The following is a 25,770-nucleotide window of genomic DNA, read 5'->3' as shown; positions in this document are numbered from 1 at the left end:
ATCTTCAGATTCCTCCAACAGTTTTTCAATTTCCTCTTCAGTAAGTCTCTTGTGGTAATAGGCCTTTTTTATGCCTGATGGACCTGGCTTTTGGTTATCCATCTGTAAAAGAGATGATAATGCCCATTAACACACTTACTATTCATTTATGTTTACAAAAATAAAATAAACTTTCTAATCTCAAACTATTTGCCGCATAGATTACCTTACAAACATATTGTCCTCATGTGAGGACAGGTTGTTTTAAAGTTCATTTTATGAATATGATAATAAACATGAACAAATTAAATATTCACACTTCATCTACAAGGTATAACTATATATAAAACCATACTAACCTTTCCAGAAGGCCCAATAAAATAACCAAATTCAAATCAACAAAACAGCAGATTTTCACTTCCTCTTTGATACCACCATGCACTGCAGAGAGATTGGTATTCCTGTAACTCTGTTGAAACTCCTGCCATCTGGTGTGGTTTCTAAGAACACTTTGGTCTCCCCAGATGAGGACTACATGCATACAGTAGCACTAAATTATGAATGAATAATTATTATGAGGGAAAATATATGTGTCCTCATATGAGGCCCTTATGCATGAGAGGGTTAATATGAAGTTATTAGCTTCTATATATACAAGGAGCCTAGTCATGATGATATTTCACATGCAAACTTGTTTGCTTACACTTGAATAAAGGATTAAACAAGAATATAATTTCATGACACTTTTTGCTCTGAATCCAGCATCAACAATCTGGATTCAGACCAAATAGAGGTTATCAGGACCAGATTTTTACTTTAAGACAAATAGTTGGGAAATCATGGGAATATAACAAGGACTTGCATTTAAGTTTTGCAGATCTCAAAAAGGTACATGACAGGTGTCAAGAGGAGAGCACTTTAAAATGCTACATGGAAATATAATGTTCCATTTGATGTTAAATCGGGTGTGCGATAAGGGTGCACATTGTCTTCACTGTTATTCGTTAGCTATATGGATCACATTAGGAAGGAAAGTGGTATTAAACCTGATATCAAAATTGGTGATGTTAATCTTAACTGTTTGCTTTATGCAGATAATGGTTATTCTTCTATATAAATCTAGTATAAGTCTGCAAAATTCCCTGACTAAATCGAATAACTGTTGAAATAAATTTGATATGATAATCAGTAATAAAAAGACAAACACAATGAAAATAGGTAGAAACATTGAAAACATCAACTGCATCCTGAATGAAGACCTATTGAATAAATAAAACATTTCAGTTATTTAGGAACATTTTTTAGCGACGATGGCAAATTAATTATGGAAATAGACAACAGAATTAGTACAGCTGGTATGGTAGGAAATCAGCTGAATAAATTTATATGGAATAATAGAGAAATTAGTCAAAACACTAAATTAGCTGTATACAAGTCAATGCTCAAATCAATTTTAACTCATGGATCAGAGAGCTGGGTTAAAAATAAAAGACTTGATCAAAGACTAGAGACCACAGATTTCTGAGAAAGATTAGGAGAGTGAACAGATGATATCAGTGGCAGTATCACATAAAAAATGAGTATATTAAGTAAGAATTTGCCATTGTTAGCTTTCAGGAATGTGTTAGCAGAGCTAATCTAAGGTGGTATGGTCACCTAAACAGAATGGGAGAGGAAAGATTAGCAAAACAAGTGTTCTTTGTCAGGTTAGCAATAAAAAGACACTAAAAAGAAGAAGACCAAGTCTAGGTGGTTTATTACAGTAAAAAGGGTGTTAGAAGACAGAAATATAAGATCTGATAATATTAGAATCTTGAGAGATAACAGATTAATTTGAGGGAATGTTGATGGGAAGTTAGTAATGATGTAACTTTTTCATATATTACTATTATAATATCTTGTGCACTTCCTGAGGGTACATATCAAGAATTTGATGATAATATCATAGTGTGAGAAGATTTTTGTTTTCTTAACTAAAAATCATACAAGGGCAAAAACTAATCATTCTAAAAAGTGACCTCTAAGTAGAATTTTGATTAAAAAAAAGAATAAGCAAGACTTAATTTAAATGCCAGCCTGGTTGGCCAAGTGGTTAGCATATCATACTGCTCTCCAGCCAAAAGGCAGCAGGTTTGAATCTTGCCATGGGCATGGATGTTTGCGATTGTCTGTGGAAATATTAGTGGTGGTGATGGGCAGTAGATGTCGTTGGTGTAGTTGTGGATAATTGTAGTTGGTAGATTTGAGTGGTGGAGCCAGAGTTGTAGAGTTGGTGCAATCCTTCTATGAGTCTTTGGACTCCCTGGAGGTGTCATGTAATAATAATAATTTAAACAAAAAAGTGAACTTTGTAAAATCCATACACACATACATGAAAAAAAAAATAAAGAAATCCAGTCATCTTAGTTCAATTATGGAAAATTAAAAAAAAAAAAAAATTCTAACATTTGCTTTTCTATGTCAATACAAGATTTATCTGCAATAAATGATTAGAGATATTTTATACACCCATTAATTGGCTACTTACTCTAACCTACCATTAAACACAAACTATAATTGCCATATATGTGTCGGCATATAGGACGACTGACGTATAAGATGAGGCCTAAATTTTAGGCTTTTTTAGGTTTTAAGCTTATGTCAGTTGTATAAGACAACCGCCCAATTTCTTCTTTCTTGTATTAATGCAGCGTTAGGAATTTGTTGTATCTGATATTTTTATATCTATGCATATCAGTTTTTTTTTTTTTTTTTTTTTTTTTGCATAGCAGAGATTTAGTATTTACGCGAATTACCCTAATTAAAAGTGATTAGCCCCAATTTTAATTAATTATTAATTTTGCATTTTTTTTAAATTTTAGGATTATTAAAATTGTTATCATTTAAAATCATGGAACCAGCAACAAAACAAAGAAAGTATGAAGCTTGATTTAAAATCAGGGTAATTGAAATGACAAAAACCAAATTACAAAATGATGGTACAACATGACAAAATTTCGTGCCAGCTAGGGTGTCGCCCGATTAAACAAGGCCCCCGTTGTTTTCGCCAGGGAACCAGGGCAAATAGCAAAAAGTCGGTTACTGGAACAAATCTGAAAACACACCCCAACTCAACATCACTAGAGTTAAAGATCGGTACTATCAACATAAGAAGCCCGAATGGCAAAGAAATGGAGCTAGCTGAGGAATTAGATAAGTACCAGATCGACATAATAGGGGTGATTGAAACAAAAAAGACAAAAACTGGTGAGATCTTTCTGAGCAATAAATACAAAATGTTATATTCAGGCAATAACAATCAAGAAAAAGAAGGAGTAGCCATAGTATTCAACACTAAATACGAGGCTAATCTTCTTGAATGGCAGGCAGTCTCAAGTAGAGTGATGTGGACAAATATGAGAATGGGGAACTGGACAATGAGACTTATTTGTGGGTATGGTCCCACAGAAGGTTCTACTAAGGTAGAAGTGGAGAAATTTTTTGATGCTTTAGAAAAAGCAACTGACACAATGATAAATGAAAAGTTGGTCCTTGTTGGGGATCTAAATAGCAAAGTAGGAAAGAATTGTCAGACATACAAAAATATTTTGGGAAAATTTGGAGAAAAGAGCAAAATTAATAATAATGACAAATACCTGTTGGATTTTTGCTCAGGACATGGACTGGTTATTACTAACACCATGTTCCAACATAAAAATGTGTACAAATTCACATTGAGAGAAGAGGCAAGGAATAAGAAAAGTCTCATTGATTATATTATTGTTGATAGTGATGTTTCTCCCTGGTGCAGGTCACCAGAGTGTACAGAGGATTTGAAATTGGAAGTGATCACTATTTAGTCTTGAGCAGGATAAAATTGAATTTCGTATCGAAAAGAATAACATGTAAGAAAGTTTTAAAGCGAATAAAAGTTGAGCAGCTCTCAGATGTGAACTGTAGACTAAAATACACAAAGATTATTGATGAAAAAATGAAAGAGTTTGAGAACAGCAAACCTTGTTTTGAGAACAGCAAACCTTGGAGATTCAGTGGCAGGCCTTGAAGAAAACCCTGATTGATTCAGCCAGAGAGGCATGTGGTGAGGTTGTCTGCAAGGATAGAAAAATCAGAACTCCATGGTGGACACAGGAAGTTAAAGAGGCAGTGAAGGAAAAGAAGAAAGCATATCAAAAGTTCCTGGTAAATAAGTCAGCTTGTGCTCTTAGAGAATACAGAGACAAATGTAAGAAAGCGAAACACTGTGTAAAACTAGCTAAACAAAAGTCATGGAAGGACTTTGGCAAGAACATAGAAAATAAATATCAAGAAAGTGGTAAGATATTCTGGAGGTTGTTGAAGAAGCTTAGAAATGGATGCTGTAAAAGGAGTTAGAGATGATAAAGGTGACATGAAAATAGGAGAAAAACATATCCTTGAAGTATGGAGTAATTACTTTGAAAAACTGCTAAATGAAACAAGCAGTGATGACAGCACAGTGGTAAAAAACACTGACCAGGCATGCAGTCAGGAATACATATCCATACTTGAAGTAGAAAAAGCCATCAAAGGCTTGAAATGTGGAAAGGCAGCAGGAGTAGATGATATTCGACCAGATTTATTTTTATACTTTTTTAAAATGCAAATATATGTATACCAATGTTGTATTGTGTTATTAAAATGAGCTATTATGGAAATGTTGACTTTTATTTTCAATAAACTAAAAAAATGCTTATTTTTGAGGCCTCGTAATGATGTTGCACCTCAGGTCTCCAAAAGCATAAATGCGGCCCTGCTGCTCCTTATAGAATATCATATTCCTGTACACCCAGTCCTGAATTCTGAATTTTACAAACTTCTCCAATACCAGTTACACCACCACCACCACTACTACTCTTGCTGATGGTTAAGGAAAGCTTATAGTAGTTATCAAAGAGCCATGCAGCTTTATTTTGGCAATATAAATAAAGAAATAGGGGATATTAAAGATCCAACCATATTTCAAAGCCCTATTTCACTATTAAATATATCCCCTATTTCTATATAATTTACATTGCTGAAATGAAGCCATATGGCTCTTTCTTTGATGATTACTACTATGCAACAATGAGAGTTCACTTATGAACTCACATCGTTGCATATTATTGCTTTGGTATTGAATGACAGGTTTTGCTGTCTTAAGGTTTCTAGCATCTCTGAAGAAAGCCAAATAGTTCGAAACAGCTGTCAGACCAGCAAAACCCCTATCAAATGCACTAATATAAGATGAACACATGGATGCTTGGGCAGCACTCGTGTCCTTTAAGTAGCACAAACTAAGGAAACTTCAATGCCAAGGATTGTATTCTCATAAGCTCTTTGGTCAAAATTTTGAAACTTGAAGTTTCTACATATGCTTGGCTTTGAAATAATTTTGGATCCTTAATATCTTCTCCTATTTTTATATAATTCGTATAATTTGCTACTTCTTGGAGCCTTCAGAGTGGGAAGATGAAATAGTTCCATTGCAATGGGTGTGTTTTTCCCCCTTATGGTATCAATTTCTTTCCACTCCCTAGGCACTTTCCCAGAACTGAATCTTAAATTATATCGTATGATCAGAGGAGTTGCCAATTCCTTTTACACATTCTCGTAATAAGGCGGTAAGTCACCAAGTGAAGCCAGGGGTGCTAAGAATCTCGCAGATGAAAACAGCCACCTCTTAAATCTAAGAAAATGGCAATCGGTACCCTCAATGCTCGAACTTTGGCAAGAGACTACAGAATAGATTTATTAATCAAAGAACTAACCAATATCAACTTAGATATCTTGCTAGTGAATGAAACATAAAGACTGGAAGAACTGACAGGAAGATGGTGCGATGGCTCACAGATACTCCTCAGAGCATCCTCAAACAATGGCAAACAAGGCGGAGTGGGACTTCATTGTTAAATCTAAACTCACCAAATCAATCCTTTCTTGTAACATCATATCTGAAAGAATAGGTGTACCCCTAATTGGAATAGAGAACAATATAACATAAAATTAATATCCTGCTATGCTCCAACATCTGTAGCTGATAATCAAGAAATAGAAAATTTTTACATGAATCTTGAACAGGCATTAAATTACAAGTCAACATACACATTCATTGGTGGTGACTTTAATGCCAAAATAGGATGTGGAAAAGAAAACAAAACGTTTATAGGTCCAAATGGCCTGGGAGAAAGAAATAGAAGAGGAGAGAGAGATTAGCTGAATTTGCTGCAGCTGACAACTCTTTATCATGAACATTCTTTTCAACAAATGCCCAGGAAGAAGTTGGACTTGGCAATCACCGAATGGAGACACAAAAAATTAAATTGACTACATTTTAACAGACTGTAAAAGACTGGTACAAAATGTTGGTACAATAGGCGAAACATACTTCAACATAGATTCTGACTACAGACTCCTCAGAGCCATTATAAGAATAGACCACAAAAAAGAACAACATATCAGGGCAACATCAAACCACAAAAGACAACCCAAACAAATAGACTACCACAAGTTCAGGAAGTACATAGAAGAGACCAAATGGACTATTAAGAACTGTTACATAAATGATGGCTATATTGACTTTATTAATAAATTCAACAATTGCAAGAAAAAATCAGAAATTCCTGTGAAACAAAAGAAAAGAGAACGACTCTCACCTCAAATTATAGAACTACTGAAAAAGAGAAAAGAACTGAAGAAATCTGAAGGAAATTTTCTAGAATACAAAATTATCTGTACGTTACTAAGGAAAAGAATTCCAGAAGACTACAAAGCTTTCAGGATACAAAAACTAAGAGAAGCAGTGCAAGCAAAAACCAGCCTGAAAAAAACAAGAGAAAGACTTAAATTTTAAACAGTCAATTCCATCTGCTTTACAAGATCAAAATGGAGAAAAACATACTAATAGAAAAAGGATAGAAGAAATTGTGCAAAATTTTTATAATGATCTTTATGCAACTAAGTGCCAAGTCTCAGAACCTATCATTCCAAAACCAAGCAATATACCAGATGTACTTCCAGAAGAAATAGAACATGCCTTTAAGAAAATGAGTAATGATAAAGCCTTAAGACTTGATTGTTAAGGCTGAAGAAATCCAACAAGGTGGACCAATTATTTCCAAAGCCTTGGCTGCCAGATTTGAGATCTTCCAGAGGAATGGAAGATCTCAAAAACCATACTTCTATTCAAAAAAGGGAACAAGGAAGACATAAAAAACTATTGTCCAATCTGTCTACTCTTTCATATATATAAAATCATGAACAGAGTAATACTGAACAGAATCCAAAACACTCTCGAAGACAACTCCAGTAGAGAGCAGGCAGGATTCAGAAGAGGCTTCTCCACAATAGATCACATCCAGGTCATTACACAATTAACATAAAAATGCAGAGAATACCGAATCCCTCTATCTTTCATCTTTATTGATTTTAAAAAAGCATTTCATACCATAGAACACAATGCAGTCATGAGTGCCTTACTGGAAATAAATGTGTACCCTACTTACATCCACATGATAAAAGAAATTGACAAAAATCAGACCACACAAATAACTCTATTTGATCAACCTATAAATATAGATATAAAGAGAGGGGTTTGCCAAGGCAATGTGATCTCCCCAATCTATTTACAAGCACTTTAGAATACAATCTGAAAAAAATAGATCTAAATGGAGGAATAAGCATAGATGGTGAAAAGCTACAAATCCTTATGTTTGCCGATGATCTTGTACTGACATCCCACAACCCAAAGGACCTAGAAGAAATGGGTAAAAAAATATACACAAACAGCAATAAGATAGGCTTAGAAATGAATCTAGAAAAAAAACAAAATGGATCAAAAACATCTACACAAGTGACAGTCACTTATGTATTAATAACATCCCTATAGAACAAGTTTACTCCTACAATTACTTAGGACAAACAATAAAAATAAAGATTTATCTGAAGAACTAGCAAAAAGAAAGAAAGCTGCATGGCTACCATTCAATGAAAAAGTCATTAGTGTCCTTAGCTTCAGCAAAACTTCATAGTAGCTCTGCATCAATTTCCATCTTTAGACTTCATGCTGCATATAGAACATGGTACTTGTAACTAACTTGCCTCCTGCCATTGCCAACAATATTAGGCTTGACACAGCAGACATCCTATCTCAAGCTTCACTGCCTAGAAGAAATCTCTCTGACAGGCAACTCCTCTTAAATTAAGCAAATGCAATAGCCTAACAATCTCTAGAGCCAACAAGGGAAGTTCTGTTGCAGTCATCAAGGCCAGTAAATATAATTGGAAAATAAATGTGTTGCTTAGAGACCACACTACTGGATTATGATCCCACTACATAATTCTCAAAAGAAAACATTAACAAGGTTTCTTAAAAATTTCACATCTTGGCATCCTGAAATAGTTAAAAAAAACTCAAACTGTTTAGTCACCCCCCCCCCCATATATATAGATTAACAAAAATTCATCAACCAATAATTGGTTCACTATAGAAAAAAAAATAATAATAATAGCCTGCCTTTTCTAGATAATCTAATCACTCATCTTCAATGGTACCCTTCCTTTCTCAGTTTACAGAAACTGAGAAAGTTTACCTTTCTTTCTCAGTTTATAGGTAGAGTACACAAACTTTCTCATCACCTCAACAATATGGTGTTATCAAAACTCTAATCTCTGTTCTAACAAGGCTGAACTTACAGCTGAACTCTCCTTCATTTGGCAGACTTTCCTGTCCAAAAAAGATTGACAAATTAATTGTTCTTCTCATCTCTTCCCAATCCCTCTCAACATGCTGACTATAGTAATGTCATCACTGTTCCATATATCTGGGGAACTTCAGAAAAAATGGAACTCTAAAAAAAAAAAAAGTACAATCTCTGCATTCAAACCTTATCTGAAGCTGGCTGCCTTATCTGTTCTCCCAAGGATCCTCTACCTCCCTTCATCTCTCTCTCTCTTTGTTTCCAGTTGTTAAAAAGTTCCTTGTTCCTGCAACTTATTGGCCGTAACTTTTGCCCTACACTATCCCCACCTTTATCATACCCAGATGGCTCATTTGTAACATCACCCATAGAAAAAGCTAACCTCCTGGCATCACACTTTGCCTCTAATGCACACATAACTGACAATGGCAAATGCTCTCCAGTCATTCAAACTGCCCAACATACAATGCCCCCTATATCCTTTTGCCAAAAAGACATCACAAACCTGTTGTCTAAACTAGACACAAAAGTCTCCTGGCCCAGATGGAATTACTCCAATTATCCTGAAGGTCTGTGCATCTGAACTGACTCATATCCTATGTCACCTGTATACACTCTCTTACTCCACTGGTACATATCCCAAAACCTAGAAACTGGCCTATATTCAACCCATTCCTAAAAAGGGTGATAAATCACTACTGCCCTTTCTCACTCACTCACTTCAGTCCTATCTAAAGTAATGGAGAAAATCATCAACTCTCAAATCCTAATCTACCTTGAAGGTACCCGGCTATTAAGCGACCACCAGTACGGATTCTGCCAAAGCTGTTCAACAGGAGATCTACTCTCATACATCACCCATCAGTGGACAAACGCTATGAAGAAATTCAGCGAATCCCAAGTAGTTGCACTTGATATCTCCAAAGCCTTTGACCGAGTCTAGCACAAAGGCTTACTAAGCAAACTCCCATCATTTGGACTGCCTCAGGACTTCTGCAGATGGATTGCCAGTTTCCTGTCTGGATGCACACTATGTGCGATGGTAAACAGCTCCCTATCCTCTCACCATCCAACTAATGCCGGGGTCCTTCAAGGTTCAGTTCTCTCACTGACCCTCTTCCTTGTATATATCAATGACCTACTTCAGTTGACTTCTAACCCAATACACAGTTTTGCAGAAGACAGCACACTACATTCCTCCTTTTCATTTGACAAACCCTACCCTACACAACTCACTTCAACCCAAGGAACATCAACCACCACTGCCCTTAATTCCGACCTCCAAGCCATCCTCTGATGGGGCTCAGACAACCTTGTCAACTTCAACGCTAGTAAAACCCAGTTTTACTAGCACTGAAATGGTTCAAAAAAGAACCATTTTACCTCAGCATTGTTTTCGATAACACTCAAATTCACATACAAGACGAAATTTCTCTTCTTGGAATTACCTGCCATCAAGCCTCTCTTGGCATAAACACATCATAACCATTGCATCCTCAGCTTCCAAAAAACTAGGTTTTCTCTTTCGCTCAAGACGCTACTTCACCTCTAAACAGCTGTTAACACTATACAAGTCACAAATCCGCCCAGCTTTCGAATACTGCTCTCACATCTGGAGTGGGGGCTCCAAAAAGCTCCCTCAAAATGCTTGACTCAATACAGAGGAAAGCAATTAGATCCATCCCTCACCAACTCGCTCCCCCACTTTCACCTAGACGCTTGGTCTCTGCAATCTATATATTCTATAAATACTTTCACGGGAAAGGTTCATTTGAAACAGCATCAATAATACCCCCACCCTGTACCAAGCCAATTGAAACACGTACAGCTGCCGCCCAACATCCTTTTACAGTATGCCTCGAAACCCACAGAACAAGTTTCTTCTCCTCCTTGTTCATCCCTGTTACTGCAGTACTGTGGAACAGTCTTCCCCCTGATGTATTTCCCAAGAAATACAATATACAGGCATTCAAATCAAATGTAAACAAGTTTCTCCTTTCACAACCCATCACTCATATATGGTACTAACGTACTATAGGTTGACCAGCCAACCTCCTGTATATGGACCCAACATAAAAAAAAAAAAAAAAAAAAAAAAAAAAAAAAAAAAAAAAAAAAAGATCTGAGTGTTAAGTCCTTTCATCTACTGAACTCACTCCACACACCATATCATCACTTCTGTCATGATAACCTATGGACTGAGTAATTTCACAAGTATGGTCCTTTTTATCAGTTTTCCTCTATCACACTATGACAGAAAATTCATATTCCTTACTCTTTCATTCTTGTTATTCACTTGTATCAGCAAATCTTTTGTATCTTCCTGGATACCATACTTGTCAGATTATTTTTACCTGCCAAAATAATCATCTTTCACTTTCCCTCTCAACATCCTTAGAGCACTGTTGACATCCTTAATCTATGTTAATCTGTTAACAAGCTTTCTAATTTTCTACCTACTGTCATGGAAATGTCTGCCACCATTATTCCATTCCAGTGTATGTATACAAGTGCCATGCTCTTGCAATGATGATTTAGTAATTACAGTTACTCTAAGGGTGATAGTTGATTGTGTTATTACTAACTATACAGATTTCCTCAAGTAAACTTACTTTTAGTATATCGATGCTCCTCAACATTCCATACAGTGTCATCTTGATGAATCACTCTATCTGTTACGATTTCATGCTGGTTAAACCCCCACTCTGGAAGCTGTTTTCCACTAAACTATTAAAAACAGATTGAGAATGAATACAGATTAAATATCATATGGCTTAATGAAATAATAGTAGGATCATCTTTAAAAATAATTTGTCACATGATAAGCAGAAAAGAGAGCACTGCATGAAAAGAGAGCAGTATACAACTGCCAAGTCATGGCAGTTGTATACTGCTCTTCAAAAATGTAACAACACAAGAAATCGAGTACGTGTGTGTGGTATATCATTTTAAATGACACTACCAGATTGTGTTTGTTCTACTTCTCCATATGCAGCTCATGTGCAAGCATTACTGCATTAGTGTGCTGAATTAGTCTGAAAACATTGAGGCTATCCTTCTTGGTGACATCTAACTACCAACAAAAAGACAAAAAATAAGCACAATCAATAGTATCCAATACCATAATCATAACTGCTCTGTTTATAAAATGTGTCTCATTACGGTCGCTACTTTAGTTTGAAAATTGAGTCATAGTAATATAGTGTGAAACTGGGAGAATACAGAGGGTAATGTATTAGCTGTAGCTCTATCATATAGGATGACAACATCATTCAATGGGACTAGATCTTTCTCCTGAACAGCACAACATAGTTGGTGTTTCAAAAATGACTTGCATAACACTAATATTCGTGGTTTAATTTTACGGAATTGGACAACACACAAGAACATGTTAAACATTGTAAACCAAAATAATCTTCAGCTCTGTGAATAACATAAATTAAACACATGAATAGGCTTATGTGTTCGTCAGACATGTTGTAATAGATTTAACGGTATTGATATGAACACAGATGGATAAGAAAATAACTATTTATTATCTTAAAAGTTAATATTTCGCTGGTATTATATCCAGCATCTTCAGAGCACACAACACAAAGTTTGTTACAAATGCAAGACAACCACAATCTGATGTAACAGTGGGGCTAGTATAAGTAATTGCAGCGTGCAACACAAGACTAAAGTCCTAATAGGGCACCATTTAGGTTAAAAAAAAAAAAATAGTTCAAAGTTTTGAAATAGTAATTCAAATAATAGTCTTAGAAAGTTTGAAAAAAAAAAAAAATAAATAAAATAAAATAAAAGTAATAAATATTAATTTGGTCTTAGGATGACTGTCACCCAAATCTTTGGTAGATTTATACAGCCATACTTGTAATGAACACAGATTTGTTATGAACTAAGGTTTGGAGTATGTTTGTTCATAACAGCCATACTTGTTATGAACTAAGGTTTGGAGTATGTTTTAAGGCTTCTGTTGATTCCAGGAACAACCTCTCTGACTTGTAGAACTTTCTGTGCATTACTTTTGTTTCTTTCCAATTGATCCTATGTGCAGGGGTATTCAAAGCATGGTCTGCCAGACCCGACTTGCCATAGCGAAAGTGTTGGATATATTTTTTGTATTCACTGAGGCGGATGTCCACAGTTCTTCCTGTCTGTCCGTAGTAGGCTTGATGGCAACAGGGCACTTCATAAGACTCCTGGATGTGATAAAGGAGTGCATTTATCCTTAGGTGAACGGATGAGAGTTGCTAATTTTACATAAGGTTTAAATACTGTGCATAGTTGGTGTTTGTTAAGCATCCTAGATAGCTTTTCAGATGTGCCTTTAATGTATGGGATGGTGATAGTTTTGTTATAGTCTTCTGTGGTAGATAGAGGAGATTTCTGGGTAGCATTTAATATGTTATCTATCTTATGGGGATTATAACCATTGGTTAAGAAGGTGTGACGTAGGTGAGAAAGTTCAGCAGTGAGAGCAATGTCATTGGAACAGATTGCTCTAGCTCTATGGGTTAGTGTTTTTAAGATACCATATTGTTGAGAAGGGTAATGGTGTGATTGTTTGTGTAAGTATCTCCCTGTATGTGTGGGTTTTCTATAAACCGAAAATGATAAGGAACCTTCTGGAAGACATATCATCAGTGTGTCCAGGAAGGGCAGGCAGTCATTGGCTTCTAGTTCCATTGTAAAGTGGATTTTAGAGTGCTGGCTATTTAGATGAACTAAAAATGTATTCAATGTGTCTGGGCCATGGGGCCGAATAGCAAACACATCATCAACATAGCGTAGCCAGAGACTAGGTTTGAGAGTGGCTATGTTGATAGCTAGTTTTTCCAGATGTTCTATGTAGAAGTTGGCTAAGGGGGAAGAAAGGGGCGACCCATAGCTGTCCCATTTAATTGTTTGTATATTTTCCCTTTCCAGGTAAAATAACCTGCCTGTACTGTGAATTTAAATAGCTGAAATGTATCTGTGGGAAAATGTGAATTTAGTAAGTTGTTTCAATCAGTGGTACATTAGTGAATAATGAGGAGATATCAAAACTCACCATTAGGTCTGAACTATTTAAGGTGTGGTTTTCTAAAATACCTTTTAGGTAGGTAGAATTTTTAACAAAAGAGGGAGAATTGTTTGTGTAAGTGGTTAGTCATCATCATCATCATCATCAAATTCCTGACATGCACCCTCAAGGGGTGTACAGGATATGATAGTACTACATGAAAAATTTACATCATTACTAACTTCCTATCTACAATTTTCCTCCAAATCAGTCTGTTACTTGTCAAGACTATCATCTAAGGCACTTTGTACCGTATAAATCCACCTATATCTTGGTCTTCCTCTGGGTCGTTTTCCTGCCAACCTGGCAGAGAACACTTGTTTTGCTAATCTTTCTTCGCCCATTCTGTTTAAGTGACCATACCACCTGAGATTAGCTCTGCTAATGCATTCCTGGATGCTGACAATGTCAAGTTCTTTCCTAATATCCTTGTTTTTAATATGATATTGCCATCGATGCCATCTGTTCATGCCTCTAATCTTTCTCAGAACTCTCATATCTGCGGTCTCTAGTCTTTGGTCAAGTGTTTTACTTCTGACACAGCTCTCAGATTCATAAGTTAAAACTGGTTTGAACACTGTCTTGTATACAGCTAATTTAGTGTTCTGACTAATTTCTCTCTTATTCCATATGAATTTATTCAAATGACTGCCTACCATACCAGCTTTGTTGATTCTATTGTCTATTTCTATATTTAAATTAACATCTTCACTAAAAATCGTGCCTAAGTAGCTGAAATGTTTTACTTGTTCCACAGGTTCCCCGTTCACAACACAGTTGACATTTTCAACAATTCTACCTATTTTCATTGTCTTTGTCTTTTTAATGCTGACCTTCATACCATATCTATTACAACAGTTATTCAATTTAGTCAGGGAATCTTGCAAACTTGTAGTGGATTTATTTAGAAGTATAACATCATCCGCATAAAGCAAAGAGCTGACATTAACATCTCCAATTCTGATATCATGTTTAATACCACTTTCTTTCATAATGTGATCCATATAGATAATGAATAACAGAGGGGATAATGTACATCCTTGTCTCACACCAGATTTAACATTAAACCATCTTCCTGTACTTCCTTCAATTCTAACTGCTGACTTACAACTCAAATAAAGACTTAGTATTGCATGATATAATGCCCCATTGACACCATATAACTGTAGAATATTGAATAGCTTCTCTCTTGGCACCTCGTCATATGCCTTTTCCAGATCGACAAAACTTAAATACAGCTCTTTGTTATATTTCCATGATTTCTCAACTATTTGTTGTAAAGTGAAGATCTGATCCTGACAGCCTCTATTTGGCCTGAATCCAGCTTGTTCTTCACCAAGCTTTTCTACCACAATTCTTCTCAACCGTTTCTCAAGTATACTTGCATAGATCTTGCCAGAAACACTCAGGGAAATACCTCTGTAATTCTCACATTCAGTTTTATTTCCCTTTTTATATATGGGTACTATGAGAGCTCTACTCCAATCATCGGGAATTCATCCCTCTGTCCAGGCTTTCTGAACTATGCAGTGCAGCCACTGTAAGACTTTTATACCACCATACCTCAGCATTTCTGGTCGAATATCATCTATTCCTGCTGCCTTTCCACAAGCCTTTGATGGCTTTTTCTATTTCAAGTATGGATATGTATTCCTGACTGTATGCCTGTTGAGTGTTTTTTTACCACTGTGCTATCACTGCTTGTTTCATTTAGCAAGTTTTCAAAGTAATTACTCCATACTTCAAGGATATCTTTTTCTCCTGTTTTCATGTGACCTTTGTCATCTCTAACTCATTTTACAGCACTCTTTCCTCCATTTCTAAGCTTCTTCAACAACCTCCAGAATATCTTACCACCTTCTTGATATTTATTATTATTATTCAGGCCTCCATGGAGTCAAAAGACTCATCGTGGGAGGTCCTTCCTAAGAAACACAAAGTCTATCATACCGCTCCTTAAACTCATTGACCGTTCTCGCTCTCACCACTCCATCAGGCAATGCATTCCACGGTTCAACCACCCTCCATGCAAAGAAACCACTCCTCACCCTCTTGCTCACAGTTTCCTTTCATAACTTCCAGGGATGGTCTCTTGTCATCACTCCTTCCTGCTATTCAACCAAGCGAAAGAACTCCCCAGTGTCAACCCTGTAACCACCTCTCAACAGTTTAAAAGTCTCAATCATATCACCTCTCCTTCTTCTATCCACCAAACTCTGCAGTCCACATTCCCTCAGCTTATCCTCATAACCAAAATTGTACAGGCCTGAAACTATCTTTGTCATCTGCCTTTATACCCTTTCCACAGTTAATTTATCCCCTTCAAATCCTGGGGATTTGATTTGATCAGACCACACTTAGACTTTAATAAATTAAAGTCTAAGTGTGGTCTGATCAGAGTCTTATACAACGGAATGATAACCCTTTTGCAGGTCAGTGTCCTTCTCATTATTGCAGCAATCCTCTGTGTTACCTTCAACACCTTTGCAAAATGTCTCCTAAATTTCAGGTTTCTATCAATCATCAACCTCAGATCTCTTGTCTCCCCCTACTTCCTCCAGTATAACTCCTCCCATAGAGTATGCAGCATCCCATCGATGTTTCCCAAACCTCAAGACCTTACATTTTGCAGCATTAAACTGACACCCCATTCATTTGCCCATCTATCTAGCTTATTCAAATCCTCTTGTAGGGCTACCACATCTGCACTATTACTAATAATCCTTCCCAGCTTCACATCATCTGCAAACAACTGAATATCCCCTTGCAATCCACTGGCAATGTCATTGATATAAAGGTTAAACAATATAGGTCCTAGTATTGAGCACAGTGGGACCCCACTGGGACCCTTTGCCTCCTTGAAACTGCACCACCATACACAACTCTCTGATACCTATCAGACAGCCAATCCTGTATCCAGTTGACCAATCTGACATCCAGACCCATGTGCTGCAACTTAAATATCAGCTTATCATGTGGCACCCTGTCAAATGCCTTCACTAAGTCTAAGAAAATTGCAGTATATGCCTTTCCCTCATCTAATGTTCTCGTAACTTTATTATAAAAGGCTAGCATATTACTAAAACAAGAGTGCCCTTTCACAAATCCATGTTGACTCTCACAGATAACATTACCCTCATCTGCCCAATGCTGTATATGGTCCCTCACTACTTTCTCCAAGATCTTAACAACTACAGATGACACACAAAGTGGCCTATAATTAGACACTTCCAGTCTGTTACCACGTCCGCACGGTTAGCCTAGTGGCTTTGCACTTCGCAACCATATGCCTGGGGAAGGAGTGTCCTAGGTTCGATTCCCGTCAATGATGTGAGGAGCTCAAGGATCTTCCTCAGCCATAGCCAAGTTAGCCAGTCTTGGGCGCGGGCAGTAGGGTTTTTTCCACCAGTTTATAAGGTGTTTGTCATCCCACAAACAGGCAAACTGGACCCTTGAACACACAGGGATACAGTCAAGAATACCTTGAGGCATAGGAGTGACCATTCTATCCTCGTATTTCGGTTACGAAATCCAAGCATGCTTGGAAGGTTGTGGGCCTTAAAGGCCTGTTAAAGCCATTGGGATAGATAGTCGGTTACCACCCTTATGCAATGGCACTATCTTACCTTCCTTCCATTCCCTGGGCATCTTTCCCACAGCCAGACTTTCATTGAAAAGCCAGGTTAAAGGCACTGTCAGTTCCCTAGCACATTCTCTCAAAACTCGTGGTGAAATACCATCCAGTTCCAAAGCTTTACTGACATCCAGAGTACTCAGTATCTGAAACACACTCTCCTCCTGTACCTCTAAACCTCGAACCTGCCCTATCCTTCTAGCATTAAAACTGACTTCTCCAGGATGAAATACTCCAATAAAGTGTTCACTGAGCAATTCCACTATGTCCTCTACATCAGTCACTCTATTCCCATTTTTATCCCACTATATCATTCTTCCACAGTCATTCCTCCTCCTACTGGCCACATAGCTAAAAAATTCCCTAGGATTTCTTTGGATCTTAGGGCCAATCTCCTCTCATATTCCAGTTTCGCCTTCCTTACCACACTAGTCACTCTTCTGGCCTGTGTCTTATATTCTTCATGCATCTTCTCTTCACCTGTCTCCTCATATCTCTTCCATAGCCTCTTTTTCGCATGCAATTCCTGTTTAATATTGTTTGTCATCCACTTTACTCCAAATTGTGTCCTCTTCTTCACTCGTGGTATACAACTTACCATTGCTGCTAACAAATATTCTTTCACAATTTCCCACACACTAATGATATCCCGGCCTTCCAATTCCTCCCTCCACGAACCTTCCCGTAGTTGACGTCTAAGACTATTATGATCACCTGCCTTATAATTCGACATAAGTTCCCGTCTCTTTGATACTTCTGCATGTTTATTCATTTTCCAAATCAAAACCATATGGTCACTCTTTCAAACTGGTGGGAGAGATATCATCTCAGTTAGTATCAACTCTTCTGATGCTATAACCAAATCCAAAACTCTTGAACCTCTTGTATTATTATTTTCTATGTTCTTGCCAAACTCCTCCCATGACTTTTGTTTAGCTAGTTTTACACAGTGTTTCGCTTTCTTACATTCGTCTCTGTATTCTCTAAGAGCAAAAGCTGACTTATTTGCCAGGAACTTTTGATATGCTTTAGTCTTTTCCTTCACTGCCTCTTTAACTTCCTGTGTCCACCATAGAGTTCTGATTTTTCTATCCTTGCAGACAACCTCATCACATACCTCTCTGGCTGAATCAATCAGGGTTTTCTTCAAGGCTTACCACTGCAGTTCACATCTGAGAGCTGCTCAACTTTTATTCGCTTTAAAACTTTCTTACATGTTATTCTTTTCAATACGAAATTCAATTTTATCCTGCTCAAGACTAAATAGTGATCGCTTCCAATTTCAAATCCTCTGTACACTCTGGAGTCCTGCACCAGGGAGAAAACATCACTATCAACAATAACATAGTCAATGAGACTTTTCTTATTCCTTGCCTCTTCTCTCCATGTGAATTTGTGCACATTTTTATGTTGGAACATGGTGTTAGTAATAACCATGTCCATGTCCTGAGCAGAAATCCAACAACTGCCATTATTATTAGCTTTGCTCTTTTCTCCAAATTTTCCCAAAATATTTTTGTATGTCTGACAATCATTTCCTACTCTGCTATTTAGATCCCCAACAAGGACCAACTTTTCATTTATCATTGTGTCAGTTGCTTTTTCTAAAGCATCAAAAAATTCCTCCACTTCTACCTTAGTAGAACCTTCTGTGGGACCATACGCACAAATAAGTCTCATTGTCCAGTTCCCCATTCTGATATTTGCCCACATCACTCTACTTGAGACTGCCTGCCATTCAAGAAGATTAGCCTCGTATTTTGTGTTGAATACTATGGCTACTCCTTCTTTTCCTTGATTGTCATTTCCTGAATATAACATTTTGTATTTCTTGCTCAGAAAGATCTCACCAGTTTTTGTCTTTTTTGTTTCACTAATTCTTCAGCTAGCTCCATTTCTTTGCCATTCAGGCTTCTTATGTTGATAGTACAGATCTTTAACTCTGGTGATGTTGAGTTGGGGTGTGCTTTCAGATTTGTTCCAGTAGCTGACTTTTCGCTGTTCACCCTGGTTCCCTGGCGAAAACAACGGGGGCCTTGTTTAACCGGGCAACGCTCCAGCTGGCATGAAATTTTGTCAAGTTGTACCATCATTTTGTATATTGGTTTAAGTCAATAAGAATACAATTTGGTCGGCTAAATCCCAAATTTCCAGCCCATCCTCATTCGTTCAGTATCCAGGTAGATACCCAACAGGTGCACCACAAGAAGGTGAGGATTGGACATTAGGTCAGAAGCCCTGGTCGGTTCTCCGCATTCTTTTAAAGGCTATGTGGAGGTCTCCTCTATAAGTGGTTAGTAATTTGGCTAAATGTTTAGCTAGTTTATATGTAGGACTGTTTATACTATCTACAATAGGATGCAAAGGTGTACCTTGTTTGTGTATTTTAGGAGCAGCATATATTCTGGGTGTTTTAACGTGCAAGGTTTGAGTTTTTTGACAATTTCTTTTGGCCAGGAAGTGACTTTGTTCAGTAACTTGCATACTTTATTCTTTTGTGAGTTGGTGGGATCTCGATCTATGAATTGATATGTAGACCGGTCTTGGAGCAGTGTGTGCATTTTGCTTTCATATTCTGTTGTATCCATTACTACAGTGGCGATTCCTTTGTCTGATTTGGTTATTATAATGTGGTTATTATTGCATAGCCTACTACAGACAGACAGAAAGAACTGTGGACATCCGCTTCAGTGAACACAAAAAATATATCCGACACTTTCGCTATGGCAAGTCGGGTCTGGCAGACTATGCTTTGGATACCCCCCCCCCCTGCACACAGGATCAATTGGAAAGAAACAAAAGTAATGCACAGAAGCTTCTACAAGTCAGACAGGTTGTTCCTGGAATCAACAGAAGCCTTAAAACATACTCCAAATCTTAACAAGTATGGCTGTATAAATCTACCAAAGATTTGGGAGACAGTCATCCTAAGACCAAATTAATATTTATTACTTTTATTTTATTTTATTTTAATTTTTTCAAACTTTCTAAGACTATTATTTGGACTACTATTTTTTCAAAACTTTGAACTATATTTATTATTTTTTTTAACCTAGATGACATTTGTAACAAACTTTGTGTTGTGTGTGCTCTGAAGATGCTGGATATAATACCAGCGAAATATTAGCTTTTAAGTTAATAAATAGTTATTTTCTTATCCATCTGTGTTCATATCAATACCGTTAAATCTATTACAACATAAATTAAAGATGCCAAGAAATTATATTCTTGGTTTCATCCTTCATCCAAATGCAAACAAAGTTTGCATGTGAAATAACTTTGCAACTGGGTTACTTGTATATAGAGGCTAATGGCTTCACATCAATTGCCTTAGTATCCCATAATGCAAGACATATATCCTTACAGACATGTATAATGCTATGCATTATGGGAAGAGCCACTACCTAGACCAGTTTCGACCGTTACTGAGTCATCAGTGGGAGCATCATAAATATGTTGTCATTCAACTGACAACATAATTATCATATAGAATCCAAAAATCCTTAATATTCCTTGAATTAACAACACATTCTGGTAATGCATTTTATTCACTGACAATTCTCCATGTGAAAAATCTGCTCTTCACACCCCTTCTCACCACACTTTTATACAACTTCCAGGAGTGACCTCCGGTTCTTCCACTCTAACCATCTACTTGTTTTATAATCCGCTCTGGATTAATTGGATAAAATCCTCTCACTAACTTAAATGTCTCTATTATATCACCTCTCTTCCTCCTATCCACCAAACTCTGCAATCCACATTTCTTCAACCTCTCTCCGTAGCCAGCTTTCCAAAGTCCCGATTTTGTCTTAGTCACTCATCTCTGGACCTTCTCCAATATCTCCACATCGCATTGAAAACCAGGTAACCAGATCTGAGCACAGTAGTCCAAGTGTGGTCTGACCAGTGCCTTATACAGATGCACAACCACTTCCTTATCCTTACATGTTAGCGACAATTTTTATTGTCGCTAATAACAACCTTTGCGACACTAGCAATATGCCCTCTAAACTTCAGTCTACTGTCAACCATCACTCCCAAATCTCTAATCTCATCCACTTCCTGCAGTACAGCACCATCGATATAGTACATAGCTTTATATTTCTGCACTCCAAAATGCAACACCTTGCACTTATTGATATTAAAACTACAATCCCACTCTTTTGTCCAAGTAAAAAGTCTATTCAAATCTTCCTGAAGGGAATTAACATCAGCAGTGCTACTTATAATCCTTCCTAACTTTGCATCATCAGTAAATAACTGAAGATACCCAGTCAGTCCACATGATATATCATTCACAAACAGGTTAAACAGCAGGGGAGCAAGAACAGAACCCTGGGGGTATGCCACTGGTTCATGATAGATCAGTGTTTTGAGACACTGATCTATCATACACAACCTGCTGGTATCGTTCAGAGAGCCAATCTCTGATCCACTTAACCAATATAATATCTATTCCCATCCTCTGCAACTTGTACACCAACTTATCTATGATAATCTATCAAACACTTTTGCAAAGTCTTAGAATATTACTGTATATGATTCTCCCTTATCTAAAACACTTGACACCTTATCATAAAATGCAAGTATTACTAAAACAGGACCCACTCTTTACAAATCCATGCTGACCATCATAAAGAATGCTATGTCCATCAACCCAATCCTGTATTCTATTCCTTACCAATCTCTCCAACACCTTGACCTCAACTGAAGTTGGAGGTCAAGGTGTTGGAGACCTGTCTTAAAACCATGCTTGTGGAGTGGCACTATTTTGCCTTCTTTCCACTCCTTAGGAACCCTACCCCACTGCCAGACTTCATTAAATAACCAGGTCAGGGGCATAGCCAACTGTGGTGCACATTCCTTAAGAACGCGTGGTGATATGTCATCCATTCCCACAGCCTTATTCACATGTAACCCAACCAACATCTGATACACCTCTGTTTCTTTCACTTCCAATTCTCCTAATACTTGCCTCTCTTCTATATATTCCACTGCCTCATTTACACCACATATTAATAATATAAGTTGATAAAGTGCTTATTCAATAATTTCACTATATTCTTTGCAGCTGTTAGTGTGCTGCCATGACTATCTGCTAATGTTAATCTGCTATAATTATTCTTCCTCTTGCTTGCCATATATCAGAAAAATTCCCTTGAGTTAACCTTGGCCTGACCAGCCAATTTCCTCTCATACTGCACCTTTTCTTTCTTTACCATGCTCGTCACATTTCTAGCCTGCACTTTATACTCTTCATTGATCCGATCACCACCAACTGCCGTATACCTCCTCTATAATTGTGGATGACAGATTTTGTCAAATTTTACGTGATGACTGTGGATGATGCTATTCAGATAACTGTCATTTGAGTTTTTGATTTGCTAGGCCGTTGTCCAAGTTTCATCAATTGCAATTATCATAATTAGCAAGTCACTTTTGCAATGCAAGTGTTTTGGATGAATAAAACATGCCACATCACTTAAATGAGATACTGCTGTGATTCAAATTTGAACGTAAAAATTTTTATGTCCAATTTTTATCACTCTCACATTTCATTCAAGGGTACCAGCTTTTTGCAGCAATTTGCACATTTTTAAGTCCTGTCATGTGCCATCACTCATTCACTGTTCAATTAGTGCCACTGATATTTCTTTGTGAACAGATATGGGATCCACTGCAATTCATGCTGGCACATGGCATTCCCATCTTTGAATGCCTCTACCATCTTGCAATTGTTTGATATGGTACAATATGTTAACCTAATGCTTTACATAGTTGTGCTTGTTACAATCACTTGAATTTTTTCTATGGAAAGAAGCAACGCAACTTTTATGTTCAAGCAAATGCTTCCACTTCATTCAAATAATGTTCGCAACAGTGACTATTTGCATATGAACTTTATATACACTGTAGTATATATATATATATATATATATATATATATATATATATTATATACACACCATCTGGCAGTGTCACTTGCAACTACTAGCAATATAATTTCAAAAGTATGTAATTAATTTCCAACATTACATTTTCAATGAAAAATAAATACTTGCTGTAGTTTATTATTATTATTATTATTACGGGCAACTCCAGGGAGTCATTAGACTCATCGAGGGAGGCCCCAAATCATTTTCATCACAACTATTCGACATTCATACAGTATCTATCATACCTCGCCTTAAACTCATTCACTGTCACAGCATCCACCACAGACTCAGGGAGCGCATTCCACTCATTCACTACTCTAAAAGTAAAGAACCCAGCTCTAACACCTTTACTAACCACACTTTTGCCCAGTTTCCATGGATGTCCCCTAGTCCTCCCACAACCAGCCCTGTTCTCAAAAATATCTTCTGAATTAATTTTATAGAAACCCTTCAGTAATTTGAATGTCTCAATCATATCTCCCCTCCTCCACCTATCAACCAATTTTTGCAACCCACAAATCCTCAACCTGTTCTCATACGGTTCATTCCACAGACCTGCTATCATCTTGGTCACTCGCCTCTGGATCCTCTCCACCTCCTCCCCATCAAGAAGAAACCTAGGTGACCAAATCTGAGCACAGTAGTCGAGATGAGGTCTTATCAAGGCTCGATACAGAGGAACAATAACCTGCTTGTCTCTGCTTGTCAACGTATTCTTCAGCAACCAAGTGATTTGATGAGCTGATTTGGCCACTTTTGCAATGTGTCCCCTAAATTTCAATTCCTTATCCACCAACACTCCTAAATCTCGTGCCTCATCAATTTCCTGGAGCACGGTTCCACCAATGCAGTAAACTGCCTCCCATCTTTTCACCCCAAAATGCATAACCTTACATTTTGCCACATTAAATTGACATCCATTCTCCCTAGCCCAGACCTCCAATCTATCCAAATCATCCTGCAAAATTTTGACGTCATCTGCATTCACTATTGCCCTACCCAACTTCGCATCATCCGCAAACAAATGAACTGTTCCTCTCAGATCCTTTCCTATATCATTTATGAACAAATTAAACAGCAGTGGTCCAAGAACAGATCCTTGTGGTACACCACTAGTCACAGGCCGTCTAGTGGACTCTACTCCTGAGTAAACCACTCTCTGATATCTCTCCGTCAACCACCCTCCTATCCATCTCACCAACCCTATGTCCATTCCCATATGCTGCAATTTACTGATTAGAATTCCATGTGGTATCCTGTCAAAGGCCTTAGCAAGGTCCAGCAGAATCACTGTAAACCCATTACCCTTATCCAGTTCAGCCGTCACTGTGTTATAATATGTGAGCAAGTTACTGAGGCATGACCTACCCTTCACAAAACCATGCTGTCCCCGATACAGTATCCCATTTTCTTCTATCCAATCTTGTATTTTCCTCTTGACTATTTTCTCTAAGACCTTGATAATGATTCCTGTTATGCTGATTGGCCGGTAATTTTCAACAGCAGCCTTGGAACCACCTTTGTGCAGTGGAACTATTTTCCCCTCTTTCCACCCCCTTGGGACTGACCCAGTCCTGAGGCTCAAATTAAACATAATGGTCAAGGGCACTGACAATTCTTTGGCCGCTTCACGTACGACACGAGCTGGTATACCATCCAATCCCACAGATGTATTGACATTGAGGTTCTGTAATAGACTAGTTACCTCTACCTCATTCATCACAATTCCAGTATAAGCTGTTGGTTCCTCCATTTCCGCAAAGCCACCACCTGGATGATATACTCTTGCAAAGTGCTCGCTCAGTAATTCCACAACATCGACTGATTCAGTTACCTCCCTACCCTCAGCATTTTTTAAGATCATTCTACCATGAGCATTTTTCCTTTTACTTGCAACATATTGAAAAAACTGTTTGGGATTCTCTTTAGCCTGCACGGCCAATTTCCTTTCGTAATCTGCTTTTGCTTTTCTTACCACCCTTGTTACCATCCTGGCCTGAGCTTTATACTGTTCATGCACCTGATGGTCACCCTTCTCCTTAAATTCCCTCCACAATTGTTTCTTTTTTTGCAGCTCAAGCTTAATAGTGTTATTCATCCATTTAACCCCTACCTGATTTATTATTCGGACTCTTGGTATACAGTCAACCATTGCCTCCTGCAAACAGTTCTTAACCACCTCCGATGGAGTGAACCTTTGTCTCTATATAACACACACATTTTTCACAAAGGAAAACTTTTTTTTTAAATATACCAGTATGTGAATGTAAATATTTGTTCAAAAAAAATTAAGATTAAAATTAAAATTAGCAGTAATTGACTGAATTAATCTATAATGCATGATTTTAATGAAACTAGTGGAAGAACAATAGCATTATGCAATCCAGAAATGCAACTAATAGCTTCAAAAGATTTATTAACAATACACAACATTTTAAGTATTAATTAAATTATTTTAAT

General features: G+C 37.3%; 1 protein-coding gene across 1 annotated transcript in view; it reads right to left on the bottom strand.

Moving 5' to 3' along the window:
- rt (Protein O-mannosyltransferase rt) overlaps positions 1-25,770 on the bottom strand; it is a 375,338-nt gene that overhangs the window by 83,615 nt on the left and 265,953 nt on the right. Inside the window, exon 15 of the mRNA XM_090396396.1 lies at positions 11,285-11,399. Coding sequence (XP_090252522.1) covers positions 11,285-11,399 — 115 coding nt within the window. The remainder of the gene's footprint in view (positions 1-11,284; positions 11,400-25,770) is intronic.

This window comes from Typopeltis vanoorti, chromosome 8 (genome assembly GCF_054136105.1).
Source record: "Typopeltis vanoorti isolate ZY-2024b chromosome 8, IOZ_Tvanoo_1.0, whole genome shotgun sequence".
Lineage (NCBI taxonomy): Eukaryota > Metazoa > Arthropoda > Arachnida > Uropygi > Thelyphonidae > Typopeltis > Typopeltis vanoorti.
Note: the sequence above shows the minus strand (reverse complement) of the source record. Positions and strands in the feature narration are given on the sequence as shown.